At 31.2% G+C, this 22,964-nt stretch overlaps 3 protein-coding genes across 8 annotated transcripts; 1 reads left to right on the forward strand and 2 right to left on the reverse strand.

The window, feature by feature from the left end:
* The first annotated feature begins 1,751 nt into the window (after window positions 1–1,751).
* Window positions 1,752–3,248, forward strand: LOC115891514 (geranylgeranyl transferase type-2 subunit beta). 2 transcript variants are annotated; one of them, XM_030911986.1, is made up of 5 exons: window positions 1,752–2,191; window positions 2,242–2,549; window positions 2,599–2,807; window positions 2,864–3,054; window positions 3,128–3,224. In XM_030911986.1, exons 1-4 carry the CDS (start codon window positions 1,880–1,882, stop codon window positions 3,031–3,033), a joined length of 999 nt encoding a protein of 332 aa, XP_030767846.1. In that variant the 5' UTR covers window positions 1,752–1,879; the 3' UTR covers window positions 3,034–3,054; window positions 3,128–3,224. The 2 variants fall into 2 exon arrangements, with proteins under 2 accessions (XP_030767846.1, XP_030767845.1); XM_030911985.1 differs by having other exon boundaries at window positions 2,864–3,248.
* LOC115891513 (adenosylhomocysteinase) lies at window positions 3,184–6,842 on the reverse strand. Its single transcript, XM_030911984.1, has 6 exons — window positions 6,683–6,842; window positions 6,379–6,569; window positions 5,960–6,107; window positions 5,708–5,901; window positions 5,438–5,645; window positions 3,184–3,811 (listed from the first exon to the last, which is right to left on the reverse strand). The coding sequence occupies exons 1-6, from the start codon at window positions 6,705–6,707 to the stop codon at window positions 3,279–3,281; spliced, it is 1,299 nt and encodes a 432-aa protein (XP_030767844.1). The 5' UTR covers window positions 6,708–6,842; the 3' UTR covers window positions 3,184–3,278.
* Window positions 6,843–7,212: 370 nt separating this feature from the next.
* Window positions 7,213–22,943, reverse strand: LOC115891515 (dynamin-1-like protein). Of its 5 annotated transcripts, XM_030911988.1 has the most exons (13): window positions 22,805–22,943; window positions 22,617–22,746; window positions 22,295–22,439; window positions 21,966–22,174; window positions 21,695–21,905; window positions 19,186–19,708; window positions 18,992–19,133; window positions 17,457–17,750; window positions 15,141–15,290; window positions 14,887–14,955; window positions 11,733–11,988; window positions 10,831–11,042; window positions 7,213–7,733 (listed from the first exon to the last, which is right to left on the reverse strand). In XM_030911988.1, exons 2-13 carry the CDS (start codon window positions 22,716–22,718, stop codon window positions 7,677–7,679), a joined length of 2,370 nt encoding a protein of 789 aa, XP_030767848.1. In that variant the 5' UTR covers window positions 22,719–22,746; window positions 22,805–22,943; the 3' UTR covers window positions 7,213–7,676. The 5 variants fall into 5 exon arrangements, with proteins under 5 accessions (XP_030767848.1, XP_030767847.1, XP_030767850.1 ...); XM_030911987.1 differs by having other exon boundaries at window positions 22,617–22,943; XM_030911990.1 differs by lacking the exon at window positions 15,141–15,290 and having other exon boundaries at window positions 22,617–22,943.
* Window positions 22,944–22,964: the final 21 nt, after the last annotated feature.

Consider the following 22,964-nt stretch of genomic DNA (forward strand, 5'->3'; position numbering starts at 1 on the left):
ATTTTTAACCCCCTCCCATACCCCCTTACCAACTCCCCACCCCCACCAAAAACTAATGGCCAGATTCTCGGGTGGCACAGTCGTATTTTGTGTCAAATTTGTTTAAAATCGGTTTAGCGGTTTTTGAGTTATCGTGTTCCAGATGGACAGACAGTATTTTGTATTTAGGTCATTTATAACCCAAATAACTAATTTTGAGTGAAATTAAAAAAACTTTTTTTTTGCCGATCTTAATAGCCTACCATACCTATTGTCATATATATATATATAGTTTTGATATAAATGACATAATAAACTTTACTCTAGCTATTATATTAACTCGCCTTGTATGTTCATATACTGATCTATATTCGGCTTTATTAGAAAAAACAATTGATATTATTCTTATTATTAAAATTCAATTTTTATTTTGGACACACAAAATTGCAGTTTTATAAAATAAATATTATGCGCCTTTCGGATTTTTGAAAATTACTTTTAGAAGTTACTAGATATTTAGAAATAAATATAGGTATAACTGCTATATTAAAAATATTTTGTGGTGTATTTTTGCATATAATAGACGAATTTCCAAAAACGCATAGACGAACCACTGCCGCGCATAGACGGTGTACAGGGTGGACCAGTTTGGTTGTTTCTATAGGGTATCTAGGAAACCGTGAGAAATATTCAAATTTTGATACTGCAGTCTCGGGTTCCTTTTTTGAAAAAAAAATACAATGGCGCTAACGGATCGTGGCTATCTTGATCGGTTTCGAAGCTACAGGGGGATTCTCAGATTTTGTACTTTTTGAAGATGTTCGATAGTTTGTTTATTTCAGCAACCACGGAAGAATGAATTATACATTCTAAAGGCTTATACATTCGTCAGACTTTTTTCGAACAAAATATTTTTTGAGATATTAACTATACTTATGCTTTTTTAAATAGAACCCCCTGTATATTTTTAAATTTTCTGATTTAGCTTGGCTTGGGCTTCTCGAAAATATATATCACTCTATATTTATTTTCACTATTAACCTCAACATTTCAATTTTTTCTTAAAATACCCACTTTAGATAGTAGGCCGCGCCGAGTAACAAAGTAAACGGTTGTCATGGTGATCGAAACATACCTTTGATGAATGGATATTTCATTTCAACAGATTGAAGTGTGTGTATTTTAAATAATAAAAAAATTTGTAAATTTGAAAATCTCGAGATATATAATATGTTAGAATGTTATATTGAGTCTAACCCTTGTCTAACAAACATAAGCAAATGGCAGCTGATTTATATTTTGAGCGGTATCCAGAGCGCGAGCAACCAAACCCAGCCATTTTTAAAAGGCTAGAAGATAGTTTAATCAATTTTGGATCTTTTCAAAAACCGTGTCCGAAAAATTATCAGAAAGAAGATGAATAAAATCAATATATTAATGTCCTCGGAGCCGAATACATGAATTAGTAATTAAATAAAATCGAATTATACGAAGCAAATAAAAAATAAGTCTGACAGAAACAAAAGAACATTTGGCTTAGAAAATACAATTGATAACATTCTCCATATAACTTTACATATAAAATAATAGCGATCTCCATTTCATAGGCATCGCTGACGCCGTTTTTTTTTCAATAATTATATTTTTAAGATGTTTTTAAGTTTATGACATTTTTTGTCTTCAAATGGTTATGCAACTAAATATACTTTTGCTTCCCTTTAAGTCATCTGTCACCTGTCAAAATTATGTCCACGTCATACTGTCATATGTACTGTCATACGTTATTTATTTATGTTCTGGATAAAATAAGTTAATTGCATTTTGTAAATGGTTTATTTTGTTTTTAAAAAATAGTTTGATATTTTATAATTCTCATGTACATTTCATGTTATAAGATATAATGGCGCTGTTACTTAAAGATATAAAACTAGGAGATAATATTGTAAAAAAAGTTTTGTTTGAGAAACACATAGATTTTATAAACGATTACGGTCAAGATGAAAACAACTATGATTACGGTATGACCGACTATCTGCGAGTGTCAGGCATGTATTGGGGCTTAACTGCTTTGGAGTTGATGAACAGTGAACCAGTACAAGGAAAAGATAAAATTGTTGAATATATAAAACAATGTCAGGATCCACAAAGTGGAGGACTTAGTGCATGCATTGGGCATGACCCTCATATACTTCATACCTTAAGCGCAATTCAAGTAAGTGCTATCTATGTAGATATATTTATTTTTGTTATATATCGAAGTAGATTTTAGTCATGTACGATAGACTAGCTGCAATAGATATTGAAGGCGTAGTCCGGTATATTCAAGGACTTCAACAATCTGATGGTAGTTTTGCTGGAGATAAATGGGGTGAAATAGATACCAGATTTTCATTCTGTGCTGTTAATGCACTGTCTTTACTGAAGAAAATGGATGTAATAGATATTGAAAAGGCTGTTGAATTTGTAGCAAGTTGTAAAAACTTTGATGGTGGTTTTGGATCAAGACCCTTATCTGAAAGTCATGCTGGTTTAATATATTGCTGTGTAGGATTTTTATCTATTACTAATAGGTAGGAACAACTGAATATTATATTACAATGAGTAATGTTTTTCTTTTAGATTAGATATAATAGATCAAGATACATTAGCTTGGTGGTTATGTGAAAGACAATTACCATCAGGGGGATTAAATGGCAGACCTGAAAAACTACCAGATGTCTGTTATTCATGGTGGGTTCTTTCTTCGTTAGCTATATTAGGCAGATTACACTGGATAGACACCGAAGCTTTAAAAACCTTTATATTTGCATGTCAAGATACAGAAACAGGTATGGTAAAGCAAAAGCCTTGAAATAAATACATAATTAATATTTTATTGTTTTAGGAGGCTTTGCAGATCGACCAGGTGATGTAGCAGACCCCTTTCATACATTATTTGGATTGGCAGGTTTATCATTATTAGGCTATGATAGTATACAAAAAGTTAATCCTACATATTGTATGCCACAACATGTAATTGACAAACAGGAATTAAAACCACAACGCTTGAACTAAAAATCTTTACCAAACAACTTGGTGAGTTAAGTATTTTTTTAAACTATTATTGTTTTATTTATTCAATATTTTATTTTTTAAAACTATTATTTAGCTACCAACTTTATATAAAAACAGAAAGATATAGTACAAGGTTTTTAAAAGAAACAATTTATTAGTTGTACATTTTGTTCCTGCACTTTTATTAAATGGAAAAAATAAAGCTATAAAAACTGTGTAAATTATTTTTACTGCAAAGATTATCCTTAATATCTGTAATTATCTGGTTTGAATGGCCCATTAAGTGGAACACCAATATACTTAGCTTGCTCTGATGTCAGTTTGGTTAGCTTAACACCCAAATGATCCAAATGTAGTCTAGCTACTTCCTCATCCAGAATCTTTGGCAAAGTGTGCACACCCACAGACAGTTGCTTTGGTTTGGTCCATAGTTCAATTTGTGCAAGGCATTGGTTTGTAAAACTATTAGACATGACAAAAGAGGCATGTCCAGTAGCGCAACCTAAATTTACAAGACGACCTTCAGCTAATACTATGATATGATTTCCATTGTCAAGCAGGTATCTGTCAACTTGGGGTTTGATGTTGACTTTTTCTTTGGCATTTTTCTCGATCCATGCTACGTCAACTTCACAGTCAAAGTGGCCAATATTACAAACAATACTGTCATTTCGCATATTAATAAGATGCTCTCCCTTAATAATGCCTGTGTTACCAGTAGTGGTTACAAATATTTGGCCTTCTTTGCTAGCTTCCTCCATTGTGGTTACTTCATAGCCTAACAAAATAAATATCAATCAGCACAAGAGTAAACCAATAGAAAAAATTACAACAATAACATTTTTCTTATTATAAGTTTATTGTTAATATTACAACAAAAGAGATTTCGAATCATTGTCAAAAACTCAAAAATATAAAATGAACTGTAATTTAATGTCAATATTTTGTTAACATGTTAAGTAATACATTAAATAAATTATTAAATGCTATTTTATATCAATATAAAAAGGCCAAAGTTGATATCACCACAGATTAGGTATCCTATAAGTATAATATCACTAAGTATACAGCATTTGTAATGTGAATATATTGTCGTGTTTTTGAAAAATATCAAAAATTATTATAAAAAAGTTGCATGAATAATCTCTGAATTTGTAACTAGTATTTTGTTAGTTAATTTCATTAATTAAAAATATATATAGAAACACCAAAAATTGCCATAATTATAAAGTAAAAGTTTAGAAAGGTAAGGGAATTAGAAAAGGGGAAAGTAACTTAAAACTAACAACGAAAATAATCAAAATAACACAACTTTGTTAAAGTTTTTAATGGCTATATTTATTTTGTTGTTTAGTAATTTTAGATCATTAATGAGAAAATATTTCCAGACTAATGATGGGTGCACAGCTTTGTTAGGGATTGCTATTTTAACAATGTTAAGTGGAAAATCTCTTTATATTATAGCATACATTTATAGGCGACTAGTGTATGACAATGACATCTTAAGAATTTTTAAACTCAAGAATAATAAATCTATTAAATAAATAAATAAATAAAAAAATCTATAATATGTTCCTTACATGGTAGATAATCTCCAAAAAAATCCTTTATGGGTATTTCGCCACTGCACTGCAAGAAAATCTACAAAATAAAATAGTTATTTTTTGTAAACACTTCTGCGTTAAACCTAAACGGACGCTGCTTGTCAGAAGTTATGTTTACAGTAATACAAATTTGCCTAACAACGAAAAAAATGCTTAACGTTTCGGAAAGTTACCTCTTTCCGTCGTCGGAACCAAAAAAATACAAAGAATAAAGAAAAAAACTATTTAAAATATTTAAATTCAACTATTCAAGAACACTTTACTTTTCTAAAACAGATACGTCTACAAGAAGCCGTTGACGTTCTGTTAAAAAAAATTTAACAGAGATCTGTTTTAAAAAAGTGTTCTCGAATAGTTGAATTTAAATATTTTAAATAGTTTTTATCTTTATTCTTTGTATTTTTTGGCTTCCGACGACGAAGAGATAACTTTCCGAAACGTTAAGCATTTTTTTCTTTGTTAGGCAAATTTGTATTAATGTAAACATAACTTCTGACAAGCAGCGTCCTTTAACGCAGAAGTGTTTATAAAAAATAACTATTTTATTTTGTAGATTTTCTTGCAGTGCAGTGGCGAAATACCCATAAAGGATGTTTTTGGAGAGATGAATCCGCCACATAGGTATAGACATTTTTTATGGTAGATAATACCACACAAACTAACTTAACTGTGATAATACTGATAATAATGTTTAATTAATAAATTCTCTTTAATGATTATACATCTGAATGTATTCTTTTGATAAATATAATGAATCTAGATAAAAATTATCTACCTGTGCTATGCTGTATATTGCTTACCTTCCATGGATGCTTGCAAAGCATTGATAGGATCAATTTCTGTTATCAGCACTCTGGCTCCAAAAGCTCTTAAAGACTGTGCACAGCCTTTGCCTACATCTCCGTAACCAGCTACAACACATACTTTTCCAGCTACCATCACATCTGTAGCTCTCTTTATGCCATCGATGAGAGATTCACGACATCCATATAAATTATCAAATTTACTCTAAAAGCATATAATTATGTTATAAGAAATTGTGGTTTTCAAAAGAAAAAAAAAACATGTACCTTTGTCACTGAATCATTGACATTAATAGCAGGAACTTTCAACCTCCCTTCCTTAAACATTTTATGTAAGTTATGAACTCCAGTTGTGGTTTCTTCACTTAAACCCAAACATTCTTCGAGATACTGTGGATATTTATCATGGACTAGGTTTGTCAAATCACCTCCATCATCGAGAATCAAATTAAATGGTTTTCCTATAAAAATGAGTAGTAATGATATTGTGTTGATGTGTTGGCAGGATTCAAACATTACCATCAGGGAAAATAAGTGTTTGCTCAATGCACCACAGAAATTCTTCATCAGTTTCACCTTTCCATGCATACACAGCAATACCTTTTTGAGCTAAGGCAGCTGCTGCATGATCTTGAGTACTAAATATGTTTGAACTTGACCATTTGACCTAAAACATTATCATTATTATACTTAAAATAGATTGAGAAATTATAATAATAAAGCTGGTCTATATTTAGTCTTTCTTTTTGTTGTAAAAATTTCAATAATAAAGGCTGAAGAAAAAAATAGTTAAATGATAACAAGGTTATCAGTTTAATCTTACTTTCCACATTATTATTGGAATAATGATGACACAGCTCTTTTTATGTAAAATTTTTAATATTTAAATTTTAAAATAAGAACGTTTATTTTTCTAATATTTAACTGATCTTTATTACCTCAGCTCCTAATTCAATAAGCGTTTCAATTAAAACGGCTGTTTGTATGGTCATGTGAAGACAACCTGCTATCTTGGCTCCTTTGAGGGGTTTTGTTTTTCCATACTTTTTACGAAGAGCCATGAGGCCTGGCATTTCGTTTTCTGAGAGACCGATATCCTTGCGACCCCATTCTGCTAATTTTAAATCGGCTAGAAATTGATTTATTTATTTGTTAAAGCCCAGAATATAAAAATAAGCATGCAAAAATGACTAAAGTAAATATTAAATTCTAGATGATAATAAATGAAAGGCAATTACCTACCAACTTTATAAGGAACTTTAGACATCTTTAGTGAATATTAAAAATAAAGTTTATTGATAAAAACGTTTAACAACGTTATAAAATTATTTTAATCCTAAATACCGGCCACTCACATGTACGAAAAATATTTTCTGATTTCAAAAAAGTGAGGTTATATTTATTGAAAAAAATCGGTAAAAATCGTGCTGCTTCGGTTGACACTGGCGACATCTTTTAGGTAACTGCGTTAAATGCTTCTTATAGAAATCTACATCTCCGTTTTCTGTATATACAGGGGGGTTAAACAATTAACAATAAGCTCATATATTTTATAATTAGTTTATTCGAAAAAAGTTATTGTATTGGTTAGTATGATCGAAAAAAACGACTTCATTTTATATGTAAAATTATATGGGAGTGACATGAAATTATATGAGGATTCCAAGTCAACTGAAGACCGTTTTTTTCGATCATACGGTATTTTCGGTTTAAAATATCTAAAATTAAGTTATGGTACAAAATATAAAATGAATATAAATCATACACAACTGTCAGATTGTAAAAACATTTTATTTTTTTGACAATACATTAATCAAATCTGATCAAATATAACAATGGTAAATTAAAAGGACCTTAAACGTTGATTCTTTAAATCACTGCGCGATATTCTGACTAGTTTCCGATGACACAAATTAATTTAAAAATTACATGACATCCAATCCGTTTCAAAAAATACAAAAAAAATAAACATAAAAATAAAATGCTTATTTATCCTACAAGATAGAGGTTAAAAGTAAATTATGAGTGGATCGTTTAAAACAGTACTCTGTCCAATAAATCGATAATCATCTAGAAACAATACTACATACAGCGTAAAAACAAAATAACATATTGCAAATAACGTGTTGCGTTTGCTAGCGATCTGATGTCCTTAGAATGTCATCTGATGTCCATTCGTTCTTAATGTAGATACTTTAACCAGACTACCAGAAAATAAAAACGAATTATTCTGTTTTTACCACATATGCGTTTCTCTAATTTCACTAATAATATGCGCAGCTCTCTGCAATGCCTGAAAAAAAAAGAAAAATTATTCATCTTTTATGATAAGAAATAAACCAATATGTGATATCGTCTAGAGGCTTGGTGCTTCGTCCGTGCTGCCACCATCGGAGAATACTGTAAACATCCCGACAACAAATACACCAAAAATTTGTTATAATATTTAAAAAGTGCAACTTGTGAAAATTCTAAAAAAAATCAAAATGTAAAGCTTTTGATATCTTCATGATATCAAAAAAAGTTTCTAATATTTTTTAAGTTAACTATGGATGGGTTTAAATATAAAACCGGCATGCGTCGTCTCTTGTTGTTTTTAACCAGTTTTATTGGTTTATTTTAAAGACAGATCATATTTCAATTTTACTGGTTTGATGGAACGATGAACGACAAACGGACGCCGATGCGTATGAACTCGCCTTTAGATTTTTGAGGCAGCCTCAAAAATCTAAAGGCAATCAATGAGGCTTGTCAAAGTCTTGCCAAATTATAGGTTATAATTTTGTGTCAACTTATGTCAAATACACGGCATTTTGGAAGATGATGCATTTTGATTCGTGTTATTACGTGTGTTTTGTGTCTTTTGAAGTCAAGTGGAGGAAAGATCAAGGGAAAATTAACTGTAGACCCAGAGCACAGTTTATAGTTAATATTCGGTGCTCAGGCAGAAAGTCTTATACACCAATAAAGTTACCATCAATAAAGTTTGTATACCATCTCGTCATAGATAAGTGCATCTCGTATATGGTACAAGGATCGTACTAAACATATACTAAAAACTGGAGTAGCTGTAAAATATATCTACATCACACGATAGGTAAATAATGGATTTTAATACTGCAGAAAAATAATGTCAAAGGGTACTGGTTTAAAAAAATTAAGATTAAAGTTAATTAATCAACCTTTAAGGTATAAAATTTGGTAAGTGTTATTATTAATAAAACAGTTTGTTTTATTTATTCCTGTGGAATATTACAAATTTGTATTTGTACATAAGTTATATTGATAAATATAATAATAAATGCGGGAAGTTCTTGAAGCTTAAAAATAAGAAATAGTTCTGTTTTATATTTTTTTGGTATGTGTTGTTTTGTTCTTGTTTGTTTTGTATTAACACATACCAATTGAAATAAAATAACTTCATTAGATTTTTTCAGTTTTATACAGTTTTTTTTCACAATATTTTGAAGTAATCACTTGTCACTAAAATTTTAAATATATTAATTTCCTGCTATGCGTTCCAATTGTACCAACTTATTTCTTTGTAAAATAAAATAAACTACTTTGAAATTTAAATGACAGACCATCTATCACTGTCAAGGATCTTGTTATTGGACATACTATATTATCTGTACTGTAACGAAATGTTTTAAAGGTATATAATTATAACTTTATAAGACGTTCACAAAGCATTTAAACACTAGTTGATTAAAAAGAAGTGTGCCATTAATATTGACCAAATTATATTATATCCTGATAGTATAGGCCTATTTAATTTTGATTGTGTAATGGGCAATGGGTTTCGATTACGATTTGTTTACTCAGTTGTTTCGTCGAACTGATTAATGTTGATTCCAACTGATTCCGTTTTTGCTTTTGATCATATCAAAGTGATAAAGCTGATAAGTTGTAAAATGTTGTCCCGGGAGAGTTGTATTGAACATTATTGCATCCTACAACCACGCAATTATGCTCTCCTTTTCGGGTAGACATTTTTCGGCAATTTTAATATTTGAAATTGTCACAACATAACGTGTCGCCTAATTTGGGTTCTTTTTTATTCAATTTTCACTACCCGAAACAGCGTTACATCACACAAACTCTGTACATAAACAAAAAACAAAAAAGAATTTTATAGTTTTGATAACTGCACTAGTAAAAATTAAAATACTTAAATATATGAGAAAACCATGATTTTAATATGATTTCAATGCGATCAACATAAACGACATAGATAAATGAAACAAGTTCTGATTGGAAAGTGCCCATAAGGACAATGTAAACACTAATTGGTGCTATTCTTGCAACGGTCGCGACCCAACTTTTGAAAATTTCGGAGCGATTCGGCTTTTTCCGGAATTATATCGACAAATATTATTTATTCAAATTTATTATTATTTTCTTTTCATTTTATAAATAAAATACAGTGTGTTGCATACAAGAACCTTTATTTTATATAAGGACATGTATGAAATACCTATGAAACACTGGAAACCGACGTTATGCCACGTTCCACGATGGTTTTTGCAGTTCACAGCACAGCTTTTTAAGTTTTTAATGCCACTTTTTCACAGTTATCACGGGTTTGAGTAAATAAAACTTAAATTAAACTCAAAATAGCAATAATTACCTTTAAAATGGACGCTTTAAACACTTTTCGTAATTTTTTCAATGAGAGTGGTTTAGATTTTGAAAGATTTTATAATTTTTGAAGATTCTGACCTTGACAACAGATATGGACAAGAGAACATTATTTCTGTTTATGTTTGCGGTTGTTCTTAGGAACCTATAGCAACCGCTATAGCAGCGCCAGATCGCGTACAACGGTCGAGATCCAAAATTTTGACAGGCATTCCAATTTAAATTTATTTCCTTTATGTATGATAAACGGTAATGGGACTGAGTAAAATACTTTAGTCCGGAACTTCGAATTTCTGCCGTATCAAGCGCTGCGGTCGGAACTTTTAAAATCAACTGAAATGCATCAATCCTATAAGAATTGTTTATCTGTCATCAATTAGAATGAGTTTAATTGCTAAAAATGTCTTTTAATTCAAAGCAGTGCCAGAAGTTATGCGACGTTAGAAGATGCGAATGGATGGAAGGGTAGTTGTATGTTCCATGTAAGGGCATAAAAATCTATTGCCCTACAATACTCATTCTCGCCGATTCGAAGCCAGATGAGATCTAATATTTCGTGAGTCAGAGTCGATCTAAACACTCAACAAGTCATATATGCCATTGACAATAATTTAGGCGAGGACCGCGGTTCGGATTCCGCGTAAACAAAGTGGGCCTCCACCAGATTAGCATTAGCAGCAAAAAAGAGACGTTAACTCAAATCTACATTCATAAAAAGTATTATTATTAATATTATAAAAGTACACTACCTTTAACATGTCCCCAGCTTCTTTACGCCTCTGTGCGATATGCTCGGATTCATCTAACAATTGATCTGCATTATCGGCCTTGTACAGACAAGTGACGAGTTCAGACTGAAGATTATCCTTTACAAAGTTTACCAGGAAGTGCATTATGGCTTTAGGTACTGTATCCTGAATCGATTTCCTTACAATGTAGAAGTACGATTTAATCAGACGTTCTATAAAGAAATATTAAATAATTCGGTAAATAATACAATCTATTTTTACTGCGGTATTCGAAATTTAATACAGTATAATCCCTTTTTGACCAGTCACTCTAGATGATATTACTATTGTACGGGTGCATCTAAAAAGTGGCTCACCCCTATAACTTTTTGGCATAATTTAGGATTGATTGACGTATTCAATTGTTTTTGGTCACTTCCTGTTTCACCGGAAGTAACTACAACTTTTGATTTTTAAACGGCACCCTCGGAATTATATTTTACTTTATTCAATAGAAAATGACATTCTGAATAGAATGACATATCATATGTCAGCTTTTGACATTCTCGCTTAATAAAAAATTGTATTTTAAATTTCAATCTAGAGTGCCATGGCTATATTAAAAACACTAATTCTTAATCAAGAAGCATTGGAAAAATAGATTTGATCATCTAATGTTTTTAGTCTCTTGTCCTGGCCAGTTAAAAGATTCCAAAATCGTATTTTAATCATATCTCAATTTTTTCAAATGGAACGAGAGTGGCTCATTAGCATTTTTGGAATAAGCGTTTTTTTACAAAATGTCTAAATACATGAATAGCATTATATTTCTTCTTTAATCTTTTTCTTCAAAGGGTATAAATATAGAGATATATAATAAAGAGGAATTGTACTTGCCAAAAAAAATAACTTAATATTTCTACCTATAATCTCGCAATCGTGTTCCTCATTTGCTGACAAAGACCTGTAGCTGTTGCTGTTGATAGGGACTTGGGGTAGCAGATTGACTGGTTTATCCGGACTGAGTACTGATCTAATATCTGGTTCTGGTTTCCCATCGAATAATTTGTTCGCGTGGTTCAAGTCGTTTTCTTTGGTACCGTTTTGTTGAGGAGTTGTTAAACTAGACACCCAGCTGGTTGCGTCATCGTTTAGCTGAGGATTGCTGTTGGACCTAGCCTGAAAGAGAAATTTAAAAGTTTCATGTAATGATAAACTTGAGACTACGACTGCAAATGAATATGGAGATTTTTATATAACCGATGATCTCTGTAAACGTTTCCAACCCATATTTTACACATGTATTACAGTCAGTATTAAAAGGTATGTCTATTTTGATATACATCGATTTAGTTAGATTTACACAAGTTCTGTCTGTAACAAGGCTATATCTGTGGCTATATGATATAGTGAGAGATGTCTGTCGATTTACAATTTTTTAGATGTTATACTTATTTTGATGAAATGTTTTTTTTTATATACCACCCGTTCATAAAAATATTCCAGGATCAAATTTAAATACAAATCTCAATGTTTTAGGTTAAAGAACATTTTCAAGGTGAATATTGTAGAACACGAAATGTGTTTAGAATTTGATGTAGAATCCAAAAACCGCAAGAGACAGTTCCATTCAAAAGTTATTGTAATATCGGTTCCGCATGCCTTTTCCTAATAAAAATATTCTGACGCAATAAGGATCTTTCGTATACAAATGTATTTAAACACCTCCAATTGACAGCCATTTTGGGTTAAAACGGAAGAACAGTAAAAAAATGGTTTAAAAAGAAAGTACATTTCCAAATATTCTTGTCCTAAACCATTCCGATTTGTATCAAAATCAGATAATAAAATACTTTTAATGAATGGGTTCCCTGAAAAAATTTCTATATAGGATGTCCCAATATTCCTTGGTTCTACTACGTATTTTTGAATCAAAAGAAGTTCATTGGACACGGTTTACCTGTATACATATAAAAGTGCTTCGTTCTTGTCCGTTAAAGGGCATCAAAAAATTAAACATATTTTTTGAGATATTTTAAGAACAGCTATTCCGACTTGAATAAGATTTGGGGTTCCTATGTTTTGCTAAGCGCTTTAACTAAATAAGAAAAAGTACGGTAATGGTAACTACCCAACCACAACATAAATTTTAGTAGAAATATTTTCCAACTCCACCTATAACTGATTTTTAGCCGACCATACCAACAGGTATGATAGGCTATTAAGATCGGCAAAAAAAAAAGTTTTTTTAATTTCACTCAAAATGATTTATTTGGGTCATAAATGACCTAAATACAAAATATTTTCATGCTGTCTGTCTGTCCGTCTGTAACACGGTAACTCAAAACCCGCTAAACCGATTTTAACCAAATTTGGCACAAAAATACTGTGGCACCCGAGAATCTGGTCATTAGTTTTTGGTGGGGGTGGGGGGTTGGTAAGGGGGTATGGGAGGGGTGTATGGGAGGGGGTTAAGAATTTAAGCGAAACGCGGTTTTCAATTTAAGATTAGGAATAATATTTGCAACAAAATTTGTAATAACATCAAAATCAGTCAAAGTCGCAGTTTTTGAGATAAAAAAAATGGAAAAATTCCTTTACTTTGAAACTAAAAGAACTGTTTTTGCCAAGTTGACTTACAAAAAATATTTTTGGGGCATAAAATCTACTATGCGCTAATAATCTAGTTGGCGAAAATAGGGAATGTTATGTTAGTATCACAAATGATCTTTGACAATAAGCTTCATAAATTTTAAATTAAGTACCGTAGTTTGGGGCGAAATTGATAACCGGGGGCGAAATTGATAATTACATGGTTTAGTCACATTTTTAAATTTAGCGCCAAATTTATGCAACTAGAAGCAGTGGTGTGCATCAGTCTTGTTTAGTAAAGCTTTGATGACAAGACGTATGCAGTCGGGTGTGCCATTTTTATCTATTTTTTTGCAAAAAACGCGGTTAAAATTTTAATTTTAGTTAATTAATTTTAACCTACGGTAATGTTAGGCTTTATTTTTGATTGGTGCCCTCTAACGGACAAACGGAGCACTTTTGTATAGAGGTAAACTATGTGCAATTAACATATTTTGATTTAAAAAATACGTAATTGTACTATGTCCACAAAATATTGGAATTACCTGTATATTTAGTAGGTCTGCTTTGGAAAAAATCTTACTCAAAAAATATGCAATGTGGCGTTTTTGTACAAAAGACAAAATGTAGTAAATACTAGACGGAGATGAAAAAAAAATCAGTCGTCGGTAGAGTTTTAAAATATTTTTACTAAAATTTATGTAAGAGAGGGGGTAGTTTTCACCCATCCCTACTTTTTCTTGTTTTTTTTTTATGTGAAAGTCAAATGTTAAAGTGCATAGCAAAGTAAAGGCACCCCAATTCTCATTGAGTTTGGTATAACGGTTCTTATATTTTAAAACGGTTAAAATATTTTAATATTTGAAAAAATGTGTAAGTGTAAAAATGTGTTCTTAAAAGTTTGATACCCGGACGGGTACCTAACGGACAAACAAAGCACATTTTAGAGGTAAATTGTGTCTACTCGTAAGGTACTTATTTTTTTCAAAAATACGTAGTAGTTCTATGTCCGTCGAGTATTGGGACACCCTGTATACACAAGTTTTAAGCAACGTCCATAAATTGTCTAAGAGAGTTAAAAACTCCAATTTTCTACATTATATTTTTCAATAAAATATTAGCCCAACCTTATATGTATCCATATTATTTGAATATAAATTGATATTTGATATTAATTATTATCATATTATTATAATTTATCTATATCCTAAAAGAATCATATGTATATTCTAAACTATAAAAGATACCTGTTTGAAAAACCTATCTGAAAAAATGGATTTTCATGTAAAAAAAAACATTTGTTGTAATAACAGTAATCATGTCATAACTACAATATGATAAAATAAGTTTTATGATCAAGCGGTATTTCACTTTTACGGTTAAAACACTTCTAATGTAAATTTCCCATTAAAATATTTTTTTATAAAGCCCATAGTTGCAGTATTTATGTTGAAATGATGAAATGAGAATATTTTTCAAATTTACCTCTGGCTCTTTTTCTTGTCTCGGCAAAAACATGCTGGAAAACACAGACTTACTACGTGCACTTTTAATCTAAAAGGAAGAGGTTAATACAGGTTAAAAACACATGTATGAAAATATCTGTTATCCCTCATGAGACAATACCACATAAACAAAAAATATGTAAAAGCCAAGGTAGACACTAAAAATAAAAAAAAATCGAGATGAAAATATCAGTTAGTTTCATTTATAAATGTTTTTACTAAATGAGAACAAACCATGTTAAAAACTGGTTCATAAACTGGCCTGTGTACCTGAACAATTCTCATGAACTCATTATAATTTGACATCGGTAAAATTCTAAAGAGATAGTTAAAGAAATCGGCTGGCTCTTCAACAGTTGGCACGGGATTATGAGATTGTGGTATCTACAGAAAACAATAAATACGCCTTATTGGTCAACATTTAGTAAAATATCCTTAAAGTAAATACGAGGGTTGTCTTTATATTTTGCATATAGAAATATAGTAGGCGCCTGTCAACATATTTTAATACATCAAATGTCAAAATTAACTGTCATCTTTAGTTAACTTAGTATCAAAGTTTTAGACCGCTTAGAGTCAATTGGTGTCCAACAACTCCACACCGATTTAACGCAGGAAACTCACAAAACTATATATACAGTATTGTCAGTGGTGTTGAATCCTGGATTTACTATTATGAACCCGAAAATAAACGTCAATCGGCGGTTTGGATGTTCCGAGATGAACCAAAACCAACGAAAGATATTCAATCTCGAAGTGTTTCAAAAAGATGGTATTGACATTTGTCTCAAAAGCGGGTCATGTAGCAACAATCCCGCTCCAAGCTCAAAGAACTGTTACTGATGATTGATACATATATGATTGATACATATCTATTTGTTTGCCAGAAGTAATTTCTGAGTTTCGAAAAACCAACCCTCAACGACAAGTTCCCACAGCTCTAAAAACTATCGAGTTTTTAAAACAAGAAAACATAGAATTATTGGACCACCCTCCATACAGTCTTGACCTAAGTCCTAACGACTTTTTTACTTTTCCAAAAATTAAGAAAGAACTGCGTGGTTAAAGGTTCCGATCCCCAGAAGATGCAGTCGCATAGAGGTGGGAATTCCAGTTCCTTAGGAGGAACTAGTTCCTTAGTTCTAGTTCCTCCAGAGGAATAGTACCTTGAACTAGGTTCACAATAGTTCCCGGCTCACATTGACATCCCCGTTGCTTGCTAATGGGGTTCGCTGTCAGTCAGAACTACTCACAGTATGATCTGTATAATTTTTATAATGTACGAAATAAATCGAGCGTTGTAATTGCGTATGTTAAAGACATATATGTAGGTACGTTTTATTGCAGATAAAAAAAATTAAAATAGAAACTCAAATCATAGTTTAAAAACTATATCACAAATCAATTGAAGCAAATAATACAAATATTTTACGAAAAATTGCATTTTTCCTCACTTCAAACTTTTTGTTTTCTTGATTTTTTTGAATTCCTCTCAGACCTTTCGGTCCGGGACAGGTAACATACGACTGGCACTCCCCACTCCTGCCTAGCATCGGGTTATGATTGCGCTGGCTGATCCGTCGCCGTCGGCCGTCCCCCTTTGCCATCGCATATTTTTATATATCGATCACAGTCTCGATCCAGAAATAGGTCCTGAGGAACTAGTTCTTTGAGAAACCGGGAACTAGTTCCTTTCATTCCGGGGTCGGAGGAGTTCATTGGAACTAGTTCTTTCACGAACTACACACCTCTATGTCAGCGCCTTCAATTTTGAAGGTACCAATAAGCGAGTGGAAAAACTGCTTTCTGAATTGGTTCCAACGGATGTAAAAATACATTTCACTTGTTGGAGAATACTTCGAAGAACAATAGTGTTTAAAAATTATCTACTGTTTTTTCTAACTCTGTGTTCAAAATATAAGAGACAACCCTCGTATACTACGATAAAAAAAAGACATAGCTCGCCACCATGCACTCGACATTTTATCCTCTAACAAACACAGTTTCTGGCGACAAAAAAGCTTAAGTTGCATATACCGAATATCGTAGGTAAATGTTGCTTCCTCGCCCGGAGGAAAATCGATATATGGGCGTATATACACTTATTATAGTATATCTTGCGGACGTCTTTTAAACCATGTATGAATCCAAAAATAAGTGCATATGTTTGTCACACTGAGTAAAACTATTTTTTGCCTACTTCAGGATAATTATTCATTTTCAATGTAATTGAAAAGACATTTATCAGAGCGTACATATATCCTAAATAAATATCTGATAAAGCTAAACAAAGTAACCAAACGTATTACAAACAACACATAAACTTTTACCATCATCAACAACTATGTCATTCTACTTCATATAAACGTTAACGGATTAAATGACGTATTAGTTCGGACAATAATATTAAGATATTTTATTAGCACTAGCACTGACTCATATAAAAGTCATTTAATAAATATAGTAATTTTTGATAAATTGGCCAATCTACAAAATAAGTTTTCAACATAAAATATTGCTGAAAATATATGAAAAACTCTCAATACCTACCAGTTCTTGTGGTTCTGCCGGATATTGCTGCAGTTGTTTGCCGAACATGCTCTTGGGTCGGTTGGCGGGCCTGGACGGCTCTCCCGATTTGATCATAGAGGGCACTGCGGCGATATCTTTGTAAAAGTCCGGATGTTTGGTGTTGATGTACGCTAGTTCAATGGCCACCAAGTTCTCCACCATAACGTTGGTCGTAGGTAGACGCCTTCTGAGAAGATGCGTCACTACATCGACGATGCTTTCGTACAGTTTCGGGAATCTGAGCATTTCTTGTTGTACTTCGCTACCGCAATGCTAAAGAAATCGATTGATAGTACTGTTTAAATGCGCCAATACATAAGGCGAGTATTTCCGAAATATGTATGTGAAGCCAATATTGAGAGATAGAGAATGAATTAAAAAACTATAGAGCCATTTATGAATTTTAAAATTAATTTTGTAACCATTTTATTATGATCGTGTATATTGTTAGTAAAAAGTTGGAAATAAAATATTGGAAAAAACAACATAGCATAGTTTTAATTAAATTTTTAATTTAAAAAATATTACATGATCCTTTTTTTAACCAAACATTAACTCATAAGATGTTTCTTTAAAAAATGGTTAAAGTATTTCGGATCAGCTAATTTAAATATTTTATACTATTTATTTTTTCATTCATGCATCTGACGATTGAGAGAGATTTTTACCATTTTGAAATGTAAAAGGATTACTGAGAAAATTGTCTTCGTGAATTTCAAATCCGCTGGCTTTTTACAAAAAAAAATGTATTTTACTTGTCCTCAGTTTATCGTACATTACTAGTCAGTTTGTTGGTTTGTTTAGGTGAATAAATGTCAAAGAAGATATAAATTGATAATGTAGTAAATAAAAACAATGAGAAGAAAAAATTCAATATCTAATCAATGGCATAAAAAATAGCATATATAATTGATAGTGTAATTTATAACTGTCATAAATGCATTTTTATTGATCAGAAAAACACTGTAGTTAGATAATAAGTTATTAATGGCACAGACATTTATAATACTTTATTTTCAAGACGAAGTGTAGTTTAAACATCGTTTTTTTATGTTAATTTTTATAAGAACTTTCATTCTCTCTAAATTTTCTTCTGAATTTACTCAATGTAGAAAAAATATGTAGAGATAAAAAAAATGTCTTCAAAATCATACGGAGAATAAAATAATTATGGGGAAATTATGAATGTGCAGTAGCTGTTTAAACAATTTGCTGTTTAAATAATCTTTATAAACTGTTTTATTAAGTATATAAAGAAATAACTTTATATGAAAGTGCTAATAACTAATAACTCATAAAAAATATTATCAAACCTAAATATTATCGTCTGGAGATTTTGTTGCCCTTATTGCAGTTTAAATTTTATCATGTACACTAAAATATAAACTAAAGAAAACTACTAATGATTAAATTCAATGCTTGAATGGGACTGAAACAAACAGAAACGACATTCTGGTACATTCCAGCTGAAGCACTGAGTAAAACTCATACCTAGTCATGAGTATATTACATACCTGTATTATTCTTTGCATTTCTTCATGAATTAACTCGACACAACGAAGAGACGGTTCTTCGAGCCGGCGAATCTGTCTCTTCACTAAGAGTTCAAAAGACACCTCGGGAACAAATAGAGCGGGTCGAGGCCCATTTGCGTTTCTATTAAAACCAAAATATACTACATCCATGTAAAAAGTAACATTTTTATTACCTAATAGCAGTTAGAATATCCATTTTAGTTAAACCAGCCAAAGGGTGTATCGAATCCAGCGTCCTACCAAATGTTTCATGGAAAATGTAACATATCCTCGCTCCTCCGCAAAGCTCCGTGGTCTCGATATTTCTAGCAGTGCCTTCAATCGTTGAACAATACGCAGTAGCAAACTTTGTTATAATTTGTAACAAAGTTTTGCTTTTGTCCGATATGTCTTCACCGTAAGAACTGAGCAAAGACTGAAACTGGGACATCATTAAATTTACTCTCGTTTTCAAGTCGGGGAGGCAATCTCTAATATGATGCATCAGCAGTCTGTTTAATGTTTTTGCTAAGTACGGTGTGCCATTCCTTGCCGCTAATGTTGGATACTTGCTTTGAAGGTATGCAGCTTCGTCTTTCAGGGAATCTTTTATGCTTTTGTTGTTTAGAATGTCTTGCTGAGATCGATTTACGACCCCAATAATGCCAAGCTTCACAGGAATTACTCTACCACAGAGGATATCAATGGCATCAGTACCTAAACAAAAGTATTGTAGGTATACTTTCCAAATAAATACAAATTGAATCTAAAGTAATTATTGGGATGAAATGTATTAAATATATTTATTATTTAGATGTTAATGATAATTTGCGCAAGTAATTTTAAGTAGTTAACATTTTCCGCTGTAGTTATATTGGCTCAAAATACGTTACAGGGAGATCCAGAGCACTGTATGTCTCCTTTACTGACCAAAATGATAAAGATTGTGACTAGTCTGTACGGCAGAACGTTTTTACGGCAAGTCTGCGATTTAATATTTTAATAGATGATTTAAATACCTTCGAGATGGAATTTGAACAAACTTTTTTTACATTTAGATAAAACTGCGTTAGTTATTATAAATTGTTATATTTTACCTGACATGTGCAAGGGACCCATTATTTTATTCATAATTAATAAGACAAAATGAAAATGAAGCAACTAATACTTCAAAAATAATATGATATAGCAAATATATGGCCGTTTTACTAGGCGTATATCATAGAATCAAACAACTTATTGCCCTGCAGAGTTTATAAATTTTGTAGGGACCAGTTAGACATACTATAATATTGTAAAATTCTAAAATTGAGAAATTGGCGCTTATCAAAGTTATTCCCATGGACCTTCCATTTTTAAATGACAAAGATTGAAGAAAGAAATTGCCCTTTAAAAAGAAGCGACGCGACGATGTTACATTTCAAATTTGAAGACATAATGTATAAAATTTTCTACATTAAGAAAAGCGAAGTATAGAATACAAATCGACGAAGCTAAAAAAGTGTCAATAAATTCATCAGGGACGTGCATATAGGTTATCACTGGAATATTTTTCAAAAAAAACATGTGCGCCACTGACTTTTTTTCTTTGGGTATCAAAATTGTGTAGATCCTTTAATGCCAATTAAAAGTTGTCTCTTGGTATTTTGTAGATTTCGGCCTGCTTGATGAAATAAACGCAATTTAAACTGCTTACACTATTTCGATAACAAGAGAAAAAAGTCAGTGGCGCACATGCTTTTTTTTAAATATTCCAGTGATAATCCATATGCACGTTCCTGATGAATTTATTGACATTTTTTTAGCTTTAAAATATGTCGCATTTGTAGTAACTTTTAGCCTCAAAATTTCATTAGAAACGCTAAAAGTACTTGGAAGAAAATTATAATAAATCGAAAAAATATTAAGACTTTAACACCCTGTAGCTACGAAACAAAGCAGAATCGGACCTATGTTGATATGAAAAATTAGTCTAATTTTTACGTGAGGAATCTCCCCACGAGAGATGGCACATGTTTTTTGAAACACCCTGTATATGTTAAGTTTTTTCCAACCACTGTTACCACTTCAGACAAATTAAGAAAAATACAGATCAGAGTAATTTATTATTAATATATCATTAAATAAACTATATTTTTGTTAAATCAAAAGAATAAAATTTAAATAATAAAAAATGTCTAACATTTATGGTATCATTGGATAAGTATAACTTTACTTATCTACAAAAAAATGTTTATTTGCAATTAAAATATATAATTCATTTTCTTTAAACGTACGGTCTCCCGCTGGTGCTAAGAATTGTGTGAAAAACAACTTGATAAAGAAAGCATTTTATTTGCTTTCAGAATTTTTCACGGATAAAGATAGAGAAAATTTGTAAAATTTATCTAAATAAGACTTTATTTAATTATTGAGAATTATTATCGAATTTTTCTTTTTTATAGCGTAACAATTTAAAAAGAAAGGTACTTCTTATTTACATATATAGATAATAATGCTGCTGCTATATGCAGTTTTTTCGTTTTAAATATTAGTGTTTTTTTATTAATTTTAAGATTTTCTTTGTAATATAGTAGTTTTCAAATATTGAAACATGTTCCATAGGTCTAATCAACCTTTTGTAGCTTAGAGTAAAATGTAAGTTATTTGGAACAAATAAAGTTATACATACATTAATAAAAAAAAATATTAGAAATACTTTACCAGCATCCATGAGATCAAGCTTAGTAACAACAGCTAAGGTTCTGCGTCCATCTGGATCAACATCTTTAGCTATAGCCAAACTCTCAGACGTCGCCATATCTGTGTTTGCAGTTACCACAGCTAAAATAATTGAATTAGGATTGGCGGTGTACTTTATAACTAATTCTCGAATCTGACGCTCTATATCTGGTGGTTGGTCACCTACCGGGACCTGTAAATAGGTTAAAGTTTATCTTACACGGTAGAAACAAATTTATTATATCCAAAATACCTTTGTTATTCCTGGTAAATCAACTAAAGTTAAATTAACAACTTTGGAGGAATATATCTTAAGATTAATCGGTTCAGGACAGATGCCCTTGTTGGTTCCTGCAGCTCGGTTCGTTTCATCTTCAATTTCTTGCCGGATAGCATCAAAATTTTTGAAAGTTTTATCTTTAACATGTAGAAAAACTCCCCATTCTTCTACATCTACAGTACCTAAAACATAAAATAGTTTTTTAAAGTACAGTTTTATTATTTATTAACGGAACAATAATAATATCTATAGAAATTTAATTAATTTCATTTTGTTTAACCAATAAGTTTTGACATACTTACCATCTTTGGCATTCCGATGTTCCTTGTCTTCTTTTGGACAATAAACTAACTGTAAAATTAAAGGTCTTCTAGTAACAATACCAGTTCCTCTTGGTAAAAAGCTTCTTCCTACCAAGCTCTCAATAACTGAACTCTTGCCAGAACTCTGAAATATTAAATGAATTGATTTTATAAATACTATTGTAAGCTATCACATTAACTGGCAAATTTACGTGATGAATAATACAAAGAAAAACTGAATTAAGTTTTAAAATATAGAACATGTTATACCGCAAAAAGGGGTTATGTCATTCATAATTACTGCTAGGAATAAAAACTTTACCTGAGAACCCAAAACTACAATTTGTGGCAAATGAATTGCATCTGATCCTACTGTATTGAATACGTCTTGTAATTTATTAACTACTGGAATAAGGGCCTCCATGATTTAAAATTAGATCCACTACACTGTTCTAAAAATATCGATTGGTGTTTTATTTCAAACTTGTCTACTTGAACACAATCATTTACACATTATCATTATTTAATACATTTTAACGTTTGTATTCTAGTTCTACTTTCTAACTGAGTCTCTTTGTGAGGAAACAATAATTTAATTTTTTATCACTAATAAATATGAGTTTTTTGTTCTTTAAAACTGACAGTTGAAGTTACGCCTGCATTATTGGTT

This window comes from Sitophilus oryzae, unplaced genomic scaffold (genome assembly GCF_002938485.1).
Source record: "Sitophilus oryzae breed Bouriz unplaced genomic scaffold, Soryzae_2.0 scaffold_1184_pilon_pilon, whole genome shotgun sequence".
NCBI lineage: Eukaryota > Metazoa > Arthropoda > Insecta > Coleoptera > Curculionidae > Sitophilus > Sitophilus oryzae.

Excerpts from the sequence above, each read along its gene's own strand:
- LOC115891514 (XM_030911985.1), top strand. The coding sequence starts at position 1,880 with ATGGCGCTGTTACTTAAAGATATAAAACTAGGAGATAATATTGTAAAA. Across the intron at positions 2,550-2,598 it reads TTTTTATCTATTACTAATAG|ATTAGATATAATAGATCAAG; the intron begins GTAGGAACAACT and ends TTTTTCTTTTAG. Across the intron at positions 2,808-2,863 it reads ATGTCAAGATACAGAAACAG|GAGGCTTTGCAGATCGACCA; the intron begins GTATGGTAAAGC and ends TTATTGTTTTAG.
- LOC115891513 (XM_030911984.1), bottom strand. The coding sequence starts at position 6,707 with ATGTCTAAAGTTCCTTATAAAGTTG. Across the intron at positions 5,646-5,707 it reads TCAATGATTCAGTGACAAAG|AGTAAATTTGATAATTTATA; the intron begins GTACATGTTTTT and ends ATATGCTTTTAG. Across the intron at positions 3,812-5,437 it reads TTTGCAAGCATCCATGGAAG|GCTATGAAGTAACCACAATG; the intron begins GTAAGCAATATA and ends TTATTTTGTTAG.
- LOC115891515 (XM_030911988.1), bottom strand. The coding sequence starts at position 22,718 with ATGGAGGCCCTTATTCCAGTAGTTAATAAATTACAAGACGTATTCAAT. Across the intron at positions 17,751-18,991 it reads AAATGCAAAGAATAATACAG|CATTGCGGTAGCGAAGTACA; the intron begins GTATGTAATATA and ends CGATTTCTTTAG. Across the intron at positions 7,734-10,830 it reads AAGCTGGGGACATGTTAAAG|GCATTGCAGAGAGCTGCGCA; the intron begins GTAGTGTACTTT and ends TTTTTTTTTCAG.